Raw genomic sequence first — 20275 nt, 5'->3', positions numbered from 1 at the left:
ATGTATTGATGGAGAACGATACAATATATTCAAACATTGTAGTCACTAAAACAACCCTCAAAACAATACGATACATTATGAAAAAAATACATAACCACCATCCAAACAGAGTGTGTTAATGTTTCTGTTGTTGTTATTATTGTTTCTAAACTAGGTATCTTTGTATTTACTGGTAAAGTTTTTAAAAAAAGAGATAAAGATTTATCAGTTTATAATGTGGAATCAGACAAAGGCTCAAATACATTTGAACTAGATTTGGTGGGGTGCGCCAGGCCCGTGCAGTAGTGCAACGCATGGGCGACGTGCAAAGACCCAGGTAGCAAGCTACCTTGATAGATCTTCCCCCCTTAAAAAATAAAGTTAATATCGTGTGAGTCGATGACTCACATATCAGATATTAAACTGATAAGAACAGATACTACACTTGATCTTAGCCAAAAGGCCGAGAAAGGTATGCTTTAATCAAGGCTTGGCCTGCCGCTTTTATACGACTTCTCTCCTTTCTAACTTTTGTTAGTTCTCAATGTGGGATTCCTTGATAAGTTTATGTTTCATTTCTATGCACAACAGGACTGATATATGAAACTCTCATATTAAATGTTCTCTACTCCCACAGTACATGACTTAAAGGTTAATAAAACTGACCTGGTCGCCTTTCTACTCAGAGCTTCGGAATTTTCATAAGCAAATGGTTCAAATGAAATTTTTCAATCCCTTTTTTTCATCTAAATCATCTCTTGCATTAGAGGCCCATTTCGTGCAAGACCAGTAACGATAGTTGTCCAAGAAACCGCATTTCTCCATGGCATCGCATTAAACAATTCCAAAGCTTTATCCACCCTCTTATCCATTGAATCATAACATTCCAAGAATACAAATTACGTTCAAATAGCTCAAGAGCTTGATCGACTTTATATGCATAACAGGAGAATAAAAGAGTATTAACTCGTTTACACACCTCAAGCAAGGATTTATGATAGAGAAATGTACATATGTGATTTTCTTTTGCATCAACAAAGAAATGTTTGCATGTGCATTTTGTTAGTATAACCAAAAAAAAATCACTTTCTCGAGAGAGTCAGGTGGTGCACGGTTCGAAACTCAATGGATAATGAGTCCCAAAGTTTACCCTCAGCTGGTGCCGAACCTGTATAGGGGCTTCTAGCTCCGTTCACCGATGAGCAATTGAAGGGGATAGAAGGTGGGTCAGAGTGAACTAACATTTGAATAGGAGTGTAATCTAATCGCCTGACCTGGTCACCTTTCTGCATTGAGCTTTAGAACTTACATTAGCGAATGGTTCAAATTAAATTCTTCAATCCCTGGTTTTCGATGCATCTCTTTGATTCATCTAAATCATCTTCTCTTGCATTAGAGGCAATAAATTTTCTTTAATAAGTGTGTAAATCTCCTCTTTCTCAGGGTGAGACTTGTCTCCCACAAAAAATATGTGATTTTTCCCATTGACTTCTATTTCACTAAAACCGGGTACCTTTTTCACCTTCCTCTCCTTCATTTTCTTTCTTACTTGCGCAAAATCACCCCATCTCCCAGAAGCTGCATAAGCGTTTGCCATTAGTACATAAGCCCCTGAGTTACCCGGTTCAAGCTCTACTATTTCATTGCAGATCTGATTAGCTACTCCAACATCTCCATACAACTTACAAGCGCCAAGTAAAGCCCCTAGAACAGCACCATCACGTTCCTCAGGAGGCATCTGGTGCACCACCCTTATAGCTTCATCAACTAACTTACCACGACCTAAAATGTCAACAAGGCAACAATAATGTTCTGCCCTCGGTTCTAAACCATAGGCATGCATCATTGACTCGAAGAACTTTTGACCTTTCTTAACAAGACCAGCATGACTACAAGCTGACAAGAGTCCCACAAAAGTGATTTCATCTGGCTTGTTACCGGACCTTAACATCTGCGCGAAGGCTTGCAATGCTTGTTTGCCAAGACCATGATTAGCATATGCCAGTATTATTGCTGTCCACGAAACAACATCCTTTACTTTTAGATTCTCAAAAGTGATCAATGATGAGTTTATATCTCCACATCTGGAGTACATCGTGACAAGAGCGTTATTAAGTGAAGTGTTTTGGTCAAATCCTAGAAGTAAAACAAGAACATGAGCTTGCATTAATTCCAGGATGCCCCCACATGAGGTCACTACACTGGTAAGAGTAGTAGGATTCGGCCTTAAGCCCGACCGAAGCATGAGAATGAAACGCTTTAAGGCTTCACCGCCGAGGCCACTTTTAGCATACCCATCAATCATTACATTCCAACTTACAAGATCTTTATTAGACATCGAATCAAAAAGTTCGTTGGCCTTAGCCACTAGGCCTTCGTCAACATAAGCTGTTATCATGGCATTCCATGCGGCAGGATCCCTATTTGGCATTTGATCAAAGTACTCTCTTGCCATTTCTATCATCTCATTTCGTGCAAGACCAGTAACGACAGTTGTCCAAGAAACCATATTTCTCCATGGCATTGCATTAAACAGTTCCAAAGCTTTCTCCACCCTGTTATCATTTAAACAGCCTTGAATCATAACATTCCAAGAATACAAATTACGTTCTGGCATCTTTTCAAATAGCTCAAGAGCTTGATCGACTTGATGATTTTCAACATAAGCCCTGATCATAGCCGTCCAAACAATGACATTTTTCTCAGAAACCTGATCGAAAATACATCGTGCCTCAGCAATCAAACCATTTTGAGCATACCCCACCATCGCTGTAGTCCACGTAACCACATTTTTCTCAGGCATTTGTTGAAGCAACTTTCGAGCCTCGTCCACTCTACGGTTCTGAAAATACCCAGAAATCAAACTGGTCCACGCATAAACATTTCTATCTGGCATCAAATCAAAGATTCTCCGACCCTCATCGATCCTCCCAGCTTTCGCGTAAGCATGAACCATAGCAGAATCAGACACTACATTCCTCTCAGGCATGGAATAAAACAATCTCTCTGCTTTAGGAAGATCCTTATGTTTAAGATAAACAGTAATCATCGAAGCATGAGAAACAACATCCCTTTGAGGCATTTCGTCGAACAGTTGCCGTGCTTCTTTAACTTTGCCTTGACGGCCTAAATTCGTAATCATTTTATTGCAGCTAAAAATGGACTGTTTTTCCAAGTGGGGTTCTGATTTCATTTGCAATGGAATCTGTTTCTTGGGTTTTGAATATGTTCTTGAAAGGAATGGACGGTTCAGAAGGCGGCCATGATCATTACTTAGCAAATAATTTGAACCCCAAAATGTAAAAGAGTAGCTTATTTTAATCAAATTTCTGGGTTTATACATTATTTTTTGATAATAATTTCAAGCAGAAAGAGGAATTAAGCTATTTTTTGTATGAAAATTGTAGTAGTAGATGCACAGATTTAGAGATTGGAGCAGAAATTTAGAGGTTCATTTTCCTGGTAAGAAAGCTGAGAGGGAAATTTGAAAAAAACAGACATCTCAGAATAACAGAGGATAGTTATGTATAAGTTGGGCGGACGGGCTCGAGTTGGGAAAGTAGTCACCAAGTTTACGGGCTCGAGTTGTGGAAGCAGTCACTAAAGATTGCGTAATAATAGGTTGTTATATCACACTTTTTGAAATGTCGCACTTCTCAAACTTTGCCTGAATATAAATATTTTGTGCATTATGATAGATTGACTATATCACACTATTTAAAATGCGACCCTTTCTCGAACCCTCTACATTAATGTGAATGTTTCATAATAGCCCATTTCTAGAATCCTATATAAGTATGAATACTTTGTGCACCAAAATGATGTTTTGTATACCAAAATATCTTTATAGTAATGTACTAAGTTGTGGAGCAAGGAATTGTTTGATTATTCATTAGAATTAATATTAATTATGTAAAAATTAGTTAGGTATGATTTAGTTATTTAATCTTTTACGCAATATTTGGACTTAAAATTAGAAGGGGCCGCGCGGACACAAGCCCCCACTTTCACAAATTATGACAAAGGCTCGATCACTTGAGCCAACCTTAGGCTAACACCCCTCCAAAGTGCAATGAAGGTCACCAACCTAGGCCATGGACCTTATTGATCATTCATTGCCCCGGTCCAGGTAATTATGTTATTCGGTCGCCCAGTCCAAATTTTATACCACTAACATTTGCTCATTCACTGTTCATATTAGTCGGTGTGGGATTAACTAATGAATATGGTTAATCACATATTAATTATGTAGATGGTTTATCCCAACGTTAAATCAAGAGTCACATATTAATTATGTAGATGGTTTATCCCAACGTTAAATCAAGAGTCTTCCACAAAATACCATTATTACATGACTTAACTAATCTGTTTAATGCTGACTTTCATACTATTAATAAACCTAAAATAATTTATTCAAGTACATGGAAGGAGAGCCCTAGTGCAACCACTAATACTCACCGAAACCCTGCATGAACACGAACAAACCATACAGCGTACAAGACACACTGATTCAACTAATTTGAATTCACACCTAAGAGGGCCTACTAAGGTGGGAATGTTTCCCCTCGTGAAAATATTCTCAACTCTCTCATGACTCAAACTCGAGAACGTGCACTAAAAAGGTGTATAACGACATCAATGACAGAGTGAACATCATAGAAACTATTGTGGGAAAGTTTATATTTCATATGATCATGACAAGGTACACAGGAGAGTAAGTTAAGTACACATATTAGATGAAGAAATATGAGCAATTTTGTGCTCATAGAGAGAATACAACTAGCATAAAGCTACAGAGTGGACAACAAAATTTGAGCTAGTGTGATGAAAACTTCATTTTTGTATTCAGTCTTTCCAACCAGCTTGGCGCGCTCTGCGTTCCCAAAGGTTAGTCAACTTCATTTCCTTGGCATACAACACGACAGCTCTTTCTCTCCCGACTTCACAAGTTTCCGTTGTAGCAATGCATTTCTCAGCCTCCTTTTGGTACTCGGTAGCTAACCTCCTCGCCTCCACAAAGGTGATGTTCATATGATGGACGTGCTCCTTGTCAACAGCCTCCTGCAGTTTTAGCTCTTCCGATAATAAATCCACAAACTGTTTCTCCATCTCCTCCTTAAGATCCGGATCATCTTTTCCGCAGTCTGTTGCCAATAGGAAACATTATACGATGTAGCATGTCATGATTTCAACAATCTTTTGCAGATGTTCTAGACTGTTGCTCGGACTATTCAAATATGCTGTCGGGTGTGTGTTGGATCCTCCAAAAGTAGTACTTTTTAGAGGATCCGACACGGGGCAGCAACATTTTTGGAGAGTCCGAGCAACATAGGTTATAGATAACCAAGCTCCTAGAAGCAATACATGCAAGAGCAGTATGAATACATTTTTGAGTTTGTAATATGGAGAAGTGGAAGACACGCGGTAAGAGGAAATCACAACAAATATCTCTAAACTGTTTTTGTGACGCGGAACATACTTCTTGCATTGTAAATTACATATAGCATCTGTGAGCACGTTACTTAAACCAATGCAGCTTTTTTTCATTTTGTTTCCCTTGTCTTTTCCACTCCTGAGACTTACTGGTTTTAGCACTATACACTCTATACTTTCATAACCGCATCTGAGGGTCCAAAATATGCTATAGGACGACAAGTTGCCTAAAAGTGTATTTAGGCGACGCATCTATTTTAGGCTAATAGTCAGGCAGTGCTTATTTAATGAAGTAGCTTGGTTTAAGATCTAACGAATCGAATCTCAAAGTCAGAACTTACTTAAAGAAAAACTCAAATTCAATTCGATTCGATCAGATCATTCAGGAGGTTTACGTATCCATCGTCAAGGTGAAATTCAATTTAGGGAAGTTTATCACTATCATCTAATTAGCCTTCTTCTTAAGGACTACATGTTTTTGTATTCATCAGAAGGCCTTTCAGTATGCATAATCTTAGAAATAATTGTATTAAGGGAAGAAAAACTTCCAAGTTAACTCACGAAAACGTGACACAACATTCTTTCTTGAAGAGAAGAAGAAAGGCTAAATAGTGAAGAGGGGTTCAAATAGAAAGCTCACCAGTAATTGTAAGATTCGCCAAGCCTGCACAAGCGGAAACCAAAAATAGGACAATGTTAGCTTAATTGGCATTGAAATTCCATCAACTGCACCTTATACATGATTATCTATAGACACTATCACAAAGAGATGAAATATCGAAAAACGAAGACATCTCAAAACCAGCAATCAAGCAGCTATGTCACAGAGTTCAGTTTAACAGCTCGACCAGCTATATAAACATGAGTTTAAGTTTTATACACCGTCAATATAAATAATTCTTTACACCATCAGGTCATTCAAAGGTTATCTACACGTAGGCCTCCTTAAAATGTGAGATTTGAAAATAAGATACCTTACCTTCTACAACGGGTAATGATGACCTGATAGTGTAAAAATTATTTACATAGACGGTGCATATTACTTAAACTCTAGAAACAATAACCTTTTCAACAAAGTATAAGCAGCTAATGGTCATTACGATCATAAGCTTCAGAGCGTGATATATGCCCAAGTCTAAAAGCATAAAAGACGGCACTTGCACAATACAAGAATACGAAAGGACAAACGCAATGAAGTCTCCAATAGCCATATAATGTGTTCTCTACTTAAATGTCATTTTAGGATCTTCAGACTCACATAGGGCACAAAATAACATTGCAACACCAAACAGATAAGCGGGTATGCAAGTATCCCATGCGAAAAGGAAAGGATTCCATTCCTAATGTCAGTTTACTAACAAATCATTAAGTCCTCATTACATGTTTTATGTAAAGTTTGTTAATATCATTTATTAGTAAAAAAGAACAAATGAAGAGATTCAGTGCTTGGTACTTCTTCAGAATTACCTCTGCTTCTCAAGAAGAATCGAAAAGTTGATCCAGCACGGAGACTCTGCATGGTACTTTTTAAAAAGTACAATGTAGGATGGAAACTTCACGTCATGCTTTTAGAGGTATCGGAAAAGAACATATGCAACAATAAATCTTGCATGTAATTACAGTTCTACATCCTTCAGCTCTTAGTTTTCAGCAAGGACGGATTCTTGAAACACTATAATAGCAATAACTATGCGTCAACCCAAAACTAGTAGTAGGTATCGTCTACACAAATCCTTTTTCACTAAGATTAGAAGGAACTGTTAGTTCAACGGGACAGAAGGATTTCTCTCACTTTCTTCATAGTTAGCTTAATTATAGGGCTAGGAAAGTAGAAACTTGATGTGAGGCTTGATCAATAAACTCCAAAACCATGAAGGAAAAATGTGTAACATGGAGCTTTGTGACAGTATCTAGCAGAGCTCACTTATTTTCCTACCTACATGGTATCCTATCAATCAAAGCTTCTATTAAGCTTCTACTAAATCTCAATCTTGGCTAAGATAGAGCAATAATCGTAAGATTAGCCATTTATTTTACATAAAAAATGTCTTTATTCTTTTAGAAGCAAGACCCTCATCCCCACTTTTTGCTAGGCAACAAATTTTTGATAAGGTGCATGAGGAACAAGATAGTTAATTTTTCTTTTAGGATAAAGAACAAGATACTTAATGAAAGCATTTGTTCATCTGTTTTGCTCCAGTGGGTTTAACCTAAACACAAAAGCAGAATACATCCTATCACGCGCCTTCAATTTTTTATCAGCCTCCAGGACTAACCTCCTTTTTTATGAAACCAGCCTCCAAGATTAGCTTAAGGATTACATTGACTAAATACACTGTAGGCAGGATTAAAGAAACATTACTTCCTTAGACTTTAGTATGTTGTTACCACATAAGCAAAAAATCACATATTTACTAAGCTCATCTTTCATTGTTTGCTTAATTATGGGAACAAAAAGGTAGAAACTTAAGGTGAGACTTGATCAACATGCTCCAAAACCAGGAAGGAAAAATTGTAGCAGAGAGCTTTGTGCAAAAGTACGTAGCCACAACTCTCCTATTTCCTCAGAGCGTGTCAATCAAAGTTTCTCTTAAGCTTCTACTAGATCCTATCCGACCTCAATCTTTACTAAGCTCAAGCAATAATCATAAGATTACCAATTTATTTTATCTAAATAATGTCTGATTTTTTTAGAGGCAAAACCTTCATCCCCACTTTAAGCAAGGGGAACAAGTTTTTGATAAGGTACGAGGGGAGCAAGTTCGTTATTTGATCAGCCTCGAAGTCTAGCATAACGGATTAGATCATTAGAGTGACCAAATCCCATATTGCAGACAGGATTAAATATCCATTCACTTCCTAATCTTTTTTATTTACTTACTTCCACCTAGGAAAAAGTCATGTCTTCGAACACAATCAATGCTGCAAAAGAGATGGACCAGAAGGGTCTTTAGGCAAATCAAATCCAATAACATTGCTACAATCAGCTTTTCACTGACATCTTATCTTTGCAAGAACCAATTGGCTGAAACTTGGCAATCAAAGAGCAGGTTTTTTTTTGCAGCAGAAGATAACAGTGAACAAGACAATCAAGAGGTTACTTAATAAACTCTTCACATGCAATTGAAAATCTACAGTCAATCCAAAATTCTATAACCCACAATCCAACCTCAACCCGAGAAAATACCGAAAACAAGTACTGGTGTCCATATGACAACTCCGGAACCCAAATCACAAAAGACAAGATATTAAACTTAACCCTCAAAACTTGCAATAAAAATAACACCGTCCAAAAGAATGAATCAAATAAAGAAAACCAAAAATGTAAACCAAGTTACCAACCTATAAAAAATAGAATCTTTTGATAAGTAAATCATAAAAATAGGTCGAAACTTGGCAATCAAAGAGCACTAGAGCAGTTTGTTTGAAGCAAAAGATAACAGTCAACATGATAATTAAGAGGTTACTTAATAAACTCTTCACATATAACAGAAAATCTACAGCCAATCTAACATTACAAACACACAATCCAAAGGTTAACATGAGAAAAAACCAAATAAGATAAGTATTGATGTTCATATGACAGCTCAGCAGGGACGGCACTGCCGTGAAGTTTCCTGATAGTTTTGGCTCAAATCCAATATTTTATGCTTAAAAATCCACTAAATATGTACAAGTAATTATCTGGATCTGCTATATTTCTAGAATCTCTTATAGTATTTTGACATGACTTCTTTATTCCTGTTAATTCTTTTTTCTTGAGCCTAAGGTCTATCGAAAACAACCTCTCTACCTCCGTCCTCCCGGTACAGATAAGGTCTGCATACACTCAAAATCTCCCCAGACCCCCCTTGTGGGATTACACTATACCTCATCTAGAATCTAAAACTCATAAACTCGAAATTCTAATTCCGTCTTAGCAGCTCAAAAACCCAATTCACCAAAGATAAGAAGATCCCCAAACTTGAACCCCAAAACTTACAATAAAGCTAACACCATTCAAAAGAATGAATCAAATAAAGGAACCCCAACAACAAACCTTAAAAACATGATCTTTTTGACAAGCAGAGCATGAAACCAACACCATTCAAAGGAATTAATCAAATAAAGAAACCCCAAAACCAAAAACCAAGAAAACAAACAATATAAACATGATCTTTATTAAAAGTAAAGCATAAAAATAGGATCTTGGATCTAAAAATGACATACCAGGAGCAACTTCAAGCAAGGAAAGAGGAGGAGAACAGTCACATTTACAAGGCATACAAGATTGAGCAGCTTTAACTTTAAGTTTCTTGAACTTCCAATAAATAGCAGGACCAGATACACAAAGAGCAGAAACTACAGCAAAAATTACTAAACAACATCTTAAGCAATTCCCAGATTGCCTTGCCATCTTTCTTTTGCTTTGAGAGCAAATTGGGAATGAGATCTACAAGGCAAAATGGATCTACTATAATGGGGTTAATTGGGTTGTTTCATATTCATAAAGATGTTCAGCTGAAAATAAGTGCTGATTAATTAACTAGTACTGCTACTTTCCATCTACTTTCTTGAAGGTCTTACAGTAAAATTCTCACTGTTTTTTTATGTTTTTTTTTTTTTTTGGTTGTCGGTAGTTGTTCAAGTCGACACTTGGATTAACAAGATTTTTGAAAGTCCACCGTCAAGTTCCTCTTATTGTATTGTATTTGAATTCGATTAAATTTGAATATTGCATTGCAAGATCAATATTTTGGAGACTATTTCTAATAAGAATTCTTTTCATTTTTAAGGTTTGAATCTAAATTTTGTATTAAGAATGGAGTCATCTCAACCATTTTAATATGATGAGTAGTTTTTTTAACTTTATTTCCAATATTCGTTATTCATATTTGTACCTTATTAAATTTGGATTCACGCATTGCATGTTCTATTTTATGGGGATGATACTTCCGACAAGATTTTTATTTTTATTTTTATTTTTAAGACCCAAACCCGAAATCTCATATTAAAGATGAAGGTATTTCGACAATTTTGACATACGCCGTAGTCAGAGGCGTATCCAGGAATTCGTCAAGATGGGTGCACGAATACCAAAAAATGCATCTTAAATATAAATTTGATAAGTTTGACTTTTAGGTTCTTAATATGAACCATTAAATTTTAAAAATTATAGGTTCAAAATATAATAATACTATTAGTTTTAAATTGTAATATACACATTTGATTTAATTATATAAAAATCATTTAGTGCAAAGTTTTTTAGGACCTTCCAATGTAAGGCACAAATTTTGAAAGACTAAAGGGCAAAAAACAAAAGAAAAATTAGTTGAAACATCAAAAGTATAATCGATAACCACTTGGGGAGGTATTACTCAAAAGGGCAAGATAGATATAAGACTTAAATTTTTATCCTTACTTAGAGAAGTGCACTCAATCATTATTGTATTATTATATGATACTTTAAACGTGGGTTCACACATCTATATTTAAATATTTTTAAAAAATATAACACTATTATATATAATCTAGAGAGGGGAGCATGAGTTCACGTGAACCCACGCCCCCCCCTCTAAATACGCCCCTGGCCGTAGTTCTTTTTCTTTTTTCCTTTCATATTCAATATTTGTATAGATCAGACTAAATTTAAAATATACATACATGATCCATTTTTTCTAACAACATTTTCAACACGATATCTTCTTTTCACAAACCTCATATTAAAAATAGAGGAATCTCAATCCTAGTCCATCACAATCAATAGTAAAGTAGCGAAAATTTAGATAAGTACTTATATTCAAAATATATACCTATGAAAGATAATTTTTAATATATATATATTCCGTAAATATCCTTTTTCAAAAGATTAATTTATAGAAATGAAACCCAAATTAATATAATTTTTTTTATGACAACTTTTTATTTTCTTCCACAATAATGTCCAAAGTTACATGATGTGTCTAAAGTGACACTACATATTCATATTATATCTAATTTTGTTTGAGATCTTTGTAGTACTCTTCTAGCCACTTTTCAATAATAGCCACTTCTTGCTTCCTTTGCATAATTAACCAGTCTGGGTCATTCTTTGTCTCTGATCTAAAGTCAACATGGTGTGCACCTAATTAATTACAAAAAAAATAATATGAAATCAGTATCAATAAAATAAATCAATATCTCTAAGTTTAATTCAATTAAGATGATGATATACAGAAGCATATTATACCTTTCTGAGTTACCAAAGCCACAATGCTAGACGATATATTTTTCAATACACTGTCATAAAGAAAGAATGGAAACAAAAAGAATCAATTCGAGTATTACTGAATAAAGACAAATTCAAAATTTAACGTTCGCAGAATGATAATGAATGTGTTCTTATTCCATTAATATATTATTTAAAAAAACTCTCATTTGTATATGTTTCAAATTAAAAGCTAGTTATCAAATATAACAGATAACTTGTCTTATTTTTTATGTTACTAATTCTATTTTTGATAGACGACAACCAGTAATTATCTTTAAGTCAATTGATAATATAAAAATTATTTATATTGTCGGTATAAATAAAAAGTTATAATTCTCTCATTAACTTACCCTCCTCTGCTCCATGGATCTTGCATTCCATTAGAGAATATCATGTTGCTTCCAAATCTCTTGAGGACTTGCTCAATTCTCTGAAATTGTAGACCAAATTTAGATTCTCATTATCATGAAACCAAAAAAGATGCAAATTAACTTTTTAATTTTTTTATCCGGCATACAATATTTATTTGGAATTCGATTAATCCGGACTTGAGTGGAAAGGTTCCACCTGGGTAAATCATTTCAAATCAAAAGCAACTCTATTATATTTCAAGGGCACAAACTTGAGAACTTTGATTATAAGGATGTAATAGTATCTACTACTCCACCTCAATCTTTGATGATTGTACATAACATTTGCACATGTATGACAACACAAATTAGAATATATTAAAAAAGGTGGAGTAATAAGTACTCTTCCATCATTAAATAGAGATTCAGGTTCGACCTTGGATTCAATGTGAAGTTGTCGGGTATGTTATGGAGCACTTTACCCCTAGAGTCCGAATCCAAATTTAATCAAACTTCAATACGTACGTATATCAAATACCAGATGGAGAAATAATGAAAACTCACATAGCCACCAAATTCAGTAGTGATCCAATGTGGTCTAGGTTTTACTCCATATTGCTTCTTACAATCTTGTGAGAATTCCTTGTAGCTAAAGGAAGATGGAGGAAACATACTTTCATTTGAACAAGTCATTGGCATAACCATTTCTGTACATGCCTGAAAACTCACAAATCACAAAAATAAACAAACAAACAATTAGATATGTTAAGTTTAAATTCTGAATCTGTCACTGACACGTATACGAAGGATAAATAAAATGTGTATTATGTGAAGTTTTTATGTACCTGCCAGTCCCAACCATGAAGACCATGAGAATCAGTACCACCTTCTAAATTGAAACATTTTTCTTTTTGTGTATAATTGTAATATAAACTTGCTGCAGCAAATGCCTTGCTAAGCTTTGAAGCTCCTTTTGGCAATCCATCAATTATCTTGCACATCTTAATTTAAAAAAAAAAAAATCAAAAAGTCAAAATAAAGAAGTAAACACACAAAAAAAAGTCAAAAAATAATAATTAACATTTAGTATATATATATACACATAATAGAATTGTCTATCTACACGGTAATTTATCAGTTGACATCCCTTGAATAAGAGTGACTTCCATTGCAATCAAGGCACTTATAAAGTCGATCCTTACAAGTAAGTCTCTATAATAAACATGTCACTATTACAAGTAAATCATTCATAACGAGTAAACTGATAAAAATAATAACTAATCTATTATATTAATTATGTTAATAATATTTTTGAGCTACACTAATCAGGTGAACATTAATCTTTATATTTTTAGTATATATAATCCAAAATCCAACAAAAGAAGCATAACTCACCAAGAAAATTCAACATTAAATATATGTGCATAAAAAATTGTTTATATGCACGTAATTATTTCCAATTGACTTTCATTTTATTCAAGGCGCTTACTAAGTCGATCATTACAAGTAAATCTCTATGATAAGCATGTTATTACAAGTAAATTATTTGTAACTCATAATAAACTAATAAAAATAATAACTAATATAATATGCTATGTTATGTGTACCTCTTCAACTGGATATGCTGGCAATGGCATCATAAAGTTAGCCTCAGTAGGATAATTCACCATAGCTGTGTATACAAAAGCTTCCCATAGCCAATCTCTAGCTGAATAAACTGAATGTAAAGCCCTGAAATTTATATATAATATTAAACCATATCATCTTTTAACTTCATTGGTATGAGCTTGTTTACGCATATATATCGGTCTCAAGCCTGAATAAAGGAGGAGGATTGTGGTAGGTCAACCGCTAGCATAATACTTGTCATTTCAAGATGCATCCTCATAAATTTATCATGTTGATGATATGATATGAGCTTAAATGATGAAATGAGGATTCATACGGTTGTTTTCAACTTATTATTGGGACTGAGGCATAGTTGTTATTATAATCAAAAGTCATCTTTTTTTATATATCAAACCATATCATCTTTTAACTCCATGTATGTGAGCTTGCTTACATTATTTGTCTTAAGCTCGGATAAAGAAGGAGGGTTGCAATAGGCAGACAGGCAACGTAAAACTTGTCAATATATTCAGGATGGATCTTTATAAATTTATCATATTTATGATATAATATGAGCTTAAATGATGAAATAAGGATTCATAACTTATTTGGGATTAAAGTGTAATCATTATTGTGTTTAAAAGTCATCTTTTTATTTTATTTTGAAGAGAACTTACTTGCAAGTTCTGAAAAGTTTACTAACTTCAATCAATCCATCATCATGTGTTGATAATGCATCCAACTCTGCCCAACTCCCCTTTATCACTTTATAACAATTCAAGCTTGCATCCTATTTTATGAGGAAAAAAATAAAGATAATTAATACTAGTAATCGTTCATAATAAGTGAAACTCTTAATCTTAAAAAATAAGACAAATTATCTGTTATAATAGGTTGAAAATACGAATAGCGTAAAAAATCATTTACACTTCAATAGAGGTGGATACAAATGGTTTAGTTAAATTCAGATTGCTTTAATTTGCCGCCTTTATACTGTTAATGTGTATAAGTCAAGTCCTATTCTAAAAGGAGCATGCATGAGTTGGGATCAGTGGCACATACATAATTTTCACTGATGGTTGGGCCGTGGCTCATCATGTATAATACATACATAAAAAGATATATATGATATACTCCATAAAATGAAATTGATCTATCTATTCCTAAGGCTTAGTATCACAAACCTTGAAATCTTGGGAAACAGCATCATAGAAGCTTGACCATGGTGTGATTTTGTCAAATTGCAATATTGGTGCTGAAGATGCCACTGCACCAATGGCTATATGTGGGTACTTCAGTCTAAACCAAGCAGCCAACACTGATTGACCAAAAAAACAAAAAGTCAAAAGTGGAAAGATAAACAAACATTTCCTCGTTTTACTTTATGTGACACAGTTTAAAGTACAAGTGTCAAATTGACAATAGTGGAATATATAAATGCATTATTGGATTATGTACAACTGACAAACCCGATTTGACAATAATGGAATATATAAATGCATTATTGGATTATGTACAATTGACAAATCCTATTAATTGGACATTCAAGTTATCAAGTAGGTTCATTTCATGTAATGTCATATCATTTCCATCTATAATACTCATATACCAAGGGAAAATAATTTATTCTTGTATTCTTTTTTTAATATATTTACATCTTGTATATTATAGCAAATGCAGTAATTAAGTGAAAGAAAAGTTGTTTAGCAACCATAGAATGTAAGTTCTCATGATTAAACCAACCATAGAAACTTTCTCACTTAAGTATTACTTTTCTTCATCACGTAAGGGGTAGTTTGGTTCATAAGATAAGGTGACTAGGTGAGATATTTCACGATATATATATTACGTTTGAAATAAAATTTTGGTTGAAGATATAAAGTTTTTCTGGAATAATTTTAATTTCAAACGTAATTTTGTATATCCCTTCTTATCTCATCCAACTAAATTAGTCTAGGAAGTATAGTTCCAAAATTATAAGTTCAAGATAACTTAGTCCGTGAACTAAACGACCAGTTACTTTTTTTTTTCTTCAATTTTAATTACTTACTTCCTCCATAAGAGCCACCAAAAACCACAACAGGTGATGAATCAGAAGAAAGATTTTGCTTCAAGCTCCTTATGAGAACAGCATAATCAGCCAATGCTTGTTGTGAATTCAAGTATCCCAAAGTCTTTGCTGACTTGTAAGAATTATTTCCAAATGGCATTGAATCTCCATAAAACCTATGCTAAAATATTCAATAAAAAATTATCAATTTCATCCCACTAAAAAGATAAATAATAAAAATAACTGGAAAAGAGTCAGAAATACGAAATATCTTCATTTTATCGTCTATTATACCTTAGGTCAATGTATGCTCTTGTTTCATATTTGTACAAAATTCTACTGTGTTTGGAGACAATGACAAAAATATTTACCAAAAAATTAATCATTTACTATATAAACGTAAAAAAAAAAAAAAAAAAAGACTTAAATATACAACTTGATTTCTGACAAAGGAGATTCAAATGAACCTTCTTTCCGTCCCTTTAGCTCCTCCCCTGGTTGGAGAGCTTTGGTAACATAAAAGATAATAATTTAAATCACAATATAAAGTAAATGAATATTTTGAACCTTATTCAAAGTATTTTAACTCGTGGAATCTACTGGTTAAATTAATTCCATTAAACAAAAAAAGTAGGTAAATATAAGACCATTTGCTGATAATAAGGGTATGAACGACCCCCTAAAAAGTGATTAAGTGTAATAATAAAAGAATTTTCAAAATTAATTTACACATACTTCAATGAAGACTAGGAGAGCATTGAACTTCGGAGCAATATCAATCATGAATCCGGTGTTTACAGCAAACCAATCAATATTCCCTTCATTGCCAGTGTATACAAAGATGGGCCCTCCTCCTTCTTTATGCCAATATTGATCATTTATGAGATACTTTTGATAAAATACTTTTGAACTCTTTGGTAGAAAAGTGAAATGATCAAGAATTTGAGGGAAATAATGAGTTTTAAAGGGTATTTTTGTCTTTTCATCATGTTTCTTTACTAGTAATGAAGATTGGTATGTTCCTGGAAGATAAATTGACTTAATTTCTGAAGCTCCAACAGAAATTATGAACAATATAATCAAGAAAATGTAAGAAGAAAAAGAAGCCATAGATATTATTTTTTTCTTAGGTTCTTGATGAAGATGATAATGATTTATTTATTGATCACCTTGTGACTTATGTCTTTTTCTTAGGCTAACTTTTTATGATGTGTATACTGAAAAAGCTGTTGCATAAAGTTTGTGGTATTTTTTGGATGATTGTGAATCATTTTAAGGCTTTTTATATCACTTTAGGTTATATACATGAAGCAGGATATGGGGCATCTATGGTATTATTTGCTTTGGGGTCTTAATTAAATCGTATTCATATTATTGTTTTCGATTTTTAAAATCTTATTAATCTAGATTTTTGATGAATAAGCCTGTTAAAAAAAAACATAAAATCCCTCGACTAAAAATATTTTTATTTTTCTATAGTTTTAAATCTAAAGCATCTGATTAAGTAATGAAAGAATTTTAATCACCATATTACACCTTTTAGTGAGTAAATATGTATGATTTTGCTTAAGCAAAGGTTGATCTTCTATCATCTTGACTTATAAATGAGTACTTTGAATCCAAGTTCATGGTGGTAATTAAGATTTTGTCCTAAATTAATATCCACATTATATTGTTTTCAAACAGTACTATTAACCTATTATATATATAAAAAATATTTTTTTGGAAAATTATTATATATGGCTCACATAGATATAAAATTGTGATGACACCCTTTACCAAAGGGGTCAATGACATTAATTAGTATGTCATATTTGTAGCACAAAAGACAAAAAAAATGATAATTTTGAAGAGTATTATGGGTCCTAGGCCTTTTGTATTATTATAAAATTTTAGCCTCTTGAATTGATTTAAACTATGAAAATGACTTACAATCAAATAGTCAAAGATTCCATAATTAAACCTAAAATAATTGCTCAAAATTTATGCTTTTTCAGGCTCTAATTTTCAGTTTAGACCTTTTTAGGGTACAATTAACATAATAACAAGAAAATTAAGGGATTATGACATTTGTGAATAAAATAATTCATTGGTCTTAACACCCATTGACACTATTTATCAACATGCCAAATAGGACATTTTATCCACAAACACACATAACAATGTCACAATCTATTTTTAAAATATGATATAATGATGTGTCACGCATAATTATTTTTGGCTAGTTTGGTTGCATGCATAAAATGGTATATATATATAATTTACCTAGAATTCAATTTTAGTTATGCAAAATGCAAATAATGTTTGTCTAAATTAGGCAAAAATTTAAATCTCATGAAATAAAGATGAGATGGAATACATGAATTAATATTATATGTATTAAAACAATTAAGACTACTAATAATCCTTTGCAAGTTGCAACTCTTTATAATGTAAGCATTAGGGAAGTCAGGATCCTGCTATATGTTAATTTATTTAAATTGATATCCTATAGGCTATAAAAGCGATCTTTTCAAATTAATTATTGTATCTGAGAGCTTCTTGTTAAGAATGAAAAAGTACTTATCATTACATCACAACGCCCCTCATTGGTGATTGAAACTTCAAAGGCATCACAAACTACAGTCAAACCTCTTTATAACGATGTCGTTTGTTTAGATATTTTTTGGTTGCTATAGAGAAAAGTTATTATAGAGACAATATAATATAACATAAGATGAAAAATAGGTTCCAAAGTAAACGTGACCATTACTCTGAAATATCGTTAGAGACGATGATCGTTATAGAAATGTCTGTAATATTATAGTTTGGTATCTTTCACAATTTTGGGGCTTTGGCCCAGATACTGATGATAACTAGTTGGGCCTCTGACCAGCCCAAGCCCGCTAAGAATGGGCTCGGAAGGTAGAGATCAGATTGTCCTTCCTCAGCCCACTTTTAAATCATTTCTCTATTAGCACATAAAAATAAAATAAAATAGACTAAATTTGTAAAAAGTTATATTTCATCTAATTATTTTAGTAGGCGTTTGATTAAGGTTTGGTTAAAATTTAAAAGAGAAAAACATTTGAAGTCGAAACAAAAAAAAATCTATCTAGAGATAGAGGTGTCAATTTGAATATGTCAATATTGTTAAATTTGCTTTTATACTACTTAGAAATTGTTCATTTACGTTTACACCTTGTGTTTATTCATATATTTGTGTTATAATAAAGTATCTCATATTTTTTCTTGGGTGGAATTCCTTGAATTCAAACAAATCATCGTACCATCATCAACGAAGTTACAATATGACGCGTGTCTCAACATGCAAAATACTTAGAGAAAAAATTTACCGATTTATTTTCTTAACATAATTAAGAATTACTATTAGGTTGAAGTTCAATTTAAGTATTCTTTCTTATTGACTAAATATACCTATAACTTCTTAAATTTGTTTAATGCATCTCATTTAAACACTTGATTATGACTTGATTTGATTAAAAACTTACATACTTGTGTTTGCAACAAATTTTAAAGTAACAGAAAATAAATGACAATCACAATAAAATAAAAAGAAACATAACTTTATTGATAAATATGCGGGTACAATTTTGTTCCTCCCTTGATTCTACTCTCCTAAGATTTATCCATGATTCGAGGGCCATTAGTGACATATTTCTCAAACTAGGATGATTTAGATTTGATCTTTATATGAGTATTTCATGACTTTTGTGGAATATTCGAGATCTTGATTTTTAAAAATACTCAAGAGTTTATAGAATATTTTGAAATTGTCTTTTAAGGGAATTTAATATCCTTTATATAGGCATAAACTAGGGTTTAGGGTTGAGTAGCCTCCAAAAATTCTAATTGAAACTGAACACATCTTCTAGAGTCCCAATTTAAATNAGAAAATAAATGACAATCACAATAAAATAAGAAGAAACATAACTTTATTGATAAATATGCGGGTACAATTTTGTTCCTTCCTTGATTCTACTCTCCTAAGATTTATCCATGATTCGAGGGCCATTAGTGGCATATTTCTCAAACTAGAATGATTTAGATTTGACCTTTATATGAGTATGTCATGACTTTTGTGGAATATTCGAGATCTTGATCTTTAAAAATACCCAAGAGTTTATAGAATATTTTGAGATGTCTTTTAAGGGAATTTAATATCCTTTATATAGGCATAAACTAGGGTTTAGAGTTGAGTAGCCTCCAAAAATTCTAATTGAAACTAAACACATCTTCTAGAGTCCCAATTTAAATTAAACTAGAGTCTGCAAAATTTCAATGTTTACAACATGATAAAAAGTTCTTTGTCATCTTTGATTCAAACTTATGCCCTTGTGTTCTCAAGTGCATCTTAAATAAATTAAAGTCAACACATATAATTAAATGATAACAATATATTTTAAGTAATTAACTTATTTATTTATAAAATTTCGTGCTTAAGAACATGTACAAATGCTTTTTCGAAATCTAAGTCTGGACATATATTAAAAATTATTCAATGAACACATACTATAATTCAAATGTTTAATAAATATAATCGATTTTTAAATAGTAAATGAGCATATTTTAACCCTCTCCTTTTTTTTTTCTTCATAATTCAATTGACCAATATTCTAACCCCAT

General features: G+C 32.7%; 3 protein-coding genes and 2 non-coding genes across 5 annotated transcripts; all 5 read right to left on the bottom strand.

The window, feature by feature from the left end:
- Nucleotides 1–258: 258 nt before the first annotated feature.
- LOC125878078 (U2 spliceosomal RNA) lies at nt 259–455 on the bottom strand. The gene has a single exon (XR_007447699.1). It is a non-coding gene; the product is annotated as a U2 spliceosomal RNA (small nuclear RNA).
- A 489-nt stretch (nt 456–944) lies between these two features.
- LOC125875529 (pentatricopeptide repeat-containing protein At4g02750-like) lies at nt 945–3501 on the bottom strand. The gene has a single exon (XM_049556512.1). The coding sequence runs from the start codon at nt 3320–3322 to the stop codon at nt 1352–1354; it is 1971 nt and encodes a 656-aa protein (XP_049412469.1). The 5' UTR covers nt 3323–3501; the 3' UTR covers nt 945–1351.
- Nucleotides 3502–3955: 454 nt separating this feature from the next.
- Nucleotides 3956–4116, bottom strand: LOC125878091 (U1 spliceosomal RNA). Its single transcript, XR_007447707.1, has one exon. It is a non-coding gene; the product is annotated as a U1 spliceosomal RNA (small nuclear RNA).
- A 530-nt stretch (nt 4117–4646) lies between these two features.
- On the bottom strand, nt 4647–9980 carry LOC125875541 (uncharacterized). Its single transcript, XM_049556527.1, has 3 exons — nt 9622–9980; nt 6053–6076; nt 4647–5123 (listed from the first exon to the last, which is right to left on the bottom strand). Exons 1-3 carry the CDS (start codon nt 9806–9808, stop codon nt 4825–4827), a joined length of 510 nt encoding a protein of 169 aa, XP_049412484.1. The 5' UTR covers nt 9809–9980; the 3' UTR covers nt 4647–4824.
- Nucleotides 9981–11167: 1187 nt separating this feature from the next.
- LOC125875533 (uncharacterized) lies at nt 11168–16858 on the bottom strand. Its single transcript, XM_049556518.1, has 10 exons — nt 16385–16858; nt 15650–15830; nt 14784–14917; nt 14277–14389; nt 13599–13722; nt 12837–12992; nt 12556–12708; nt 11992–12071; nt 11621–11670; nt 11168–11515 (listed from the first exon to the last, which is right to left on the bottom strand). The coding sequence occupies exons 1-10, from the start codon at nt 16757–16759 to the stop codon at nt 11385–11387; spliced, it is 1497 nt and encodes a 498-aa protein (XP_049412475.1). The 5' UTR covers nt 16760–16858; the 3' UTR covers nt 11168–11384.
- Nucleotides 16859–20275: the final 3417 nt, after the last annotated feature.

Source organism: Solanum stenotomum, chromosome 9 (assembly GCF_019186545.1).
Source record: "Solanum stenotomum isolate F172 chromosome 9, ASM1918654v1, whole genome shotgun sequence".
Taxonomy (NCBI): Eukaryota; Viridiplantae; Streptophyta; class Magnoliopsida; order Solanales; family Solanaceae; genus Solanum; species Solanum stenotomum.
Note: the sequence above shows the minus strand (reverse complement) of the source record. Positions and strands in the feature narration are given on the sequence as shown.

Coding starts and splice junctions, on each gene's coding strand:
- LOC125875529 (XM_049556512.1), bottom strand. CDS start 3,322: ATGTATAAACCCAGAAATTTGATTAAAATAAGCTACTCTTTTACATTT.
- LOC125875541 (XM_049556527.1), bottom strand. CDS start 9,808: ATGGCAAGGCAATCTGGGAATTGCTTAAGATGTTGTTTAGTAATTTTT. Junction 6,077..9,621: donor CTTGCTTGAAGTTGCTCCTG/GTATGTCATTTT, acceptor CCGCTTGTGCAG/GCTTGGCGAATCTTACAATT. Junction 5,124..6,052: donor GGCGAATCTTACAATTACTG/GTGAGCTTTCTA, acceptor TATTGGCAACAG/ACTGCGGAAAAGATGATCCG.
- LOC125875533 (XM_049556518.1), bottom strand. CDS start 16,759: ATGGCTTCTTTTTCTTCTTACATTTTCTTGATTATATTGTTCATAATT. Junction 14,918..15,649: donor TGGTGGCTCTTATGGAGGAA/GTAAGTAATTAA, acceptor TTGGTCAATCAG/TGTTGGCTGCTTGGTTTAGA. Junction 12,993..13,598: donor CAGCATATCCAGTTGAAGAG/GTACACATAACA, acceptor TTTTAAATTAAG/ATGTGCAAGATAATTGATGG.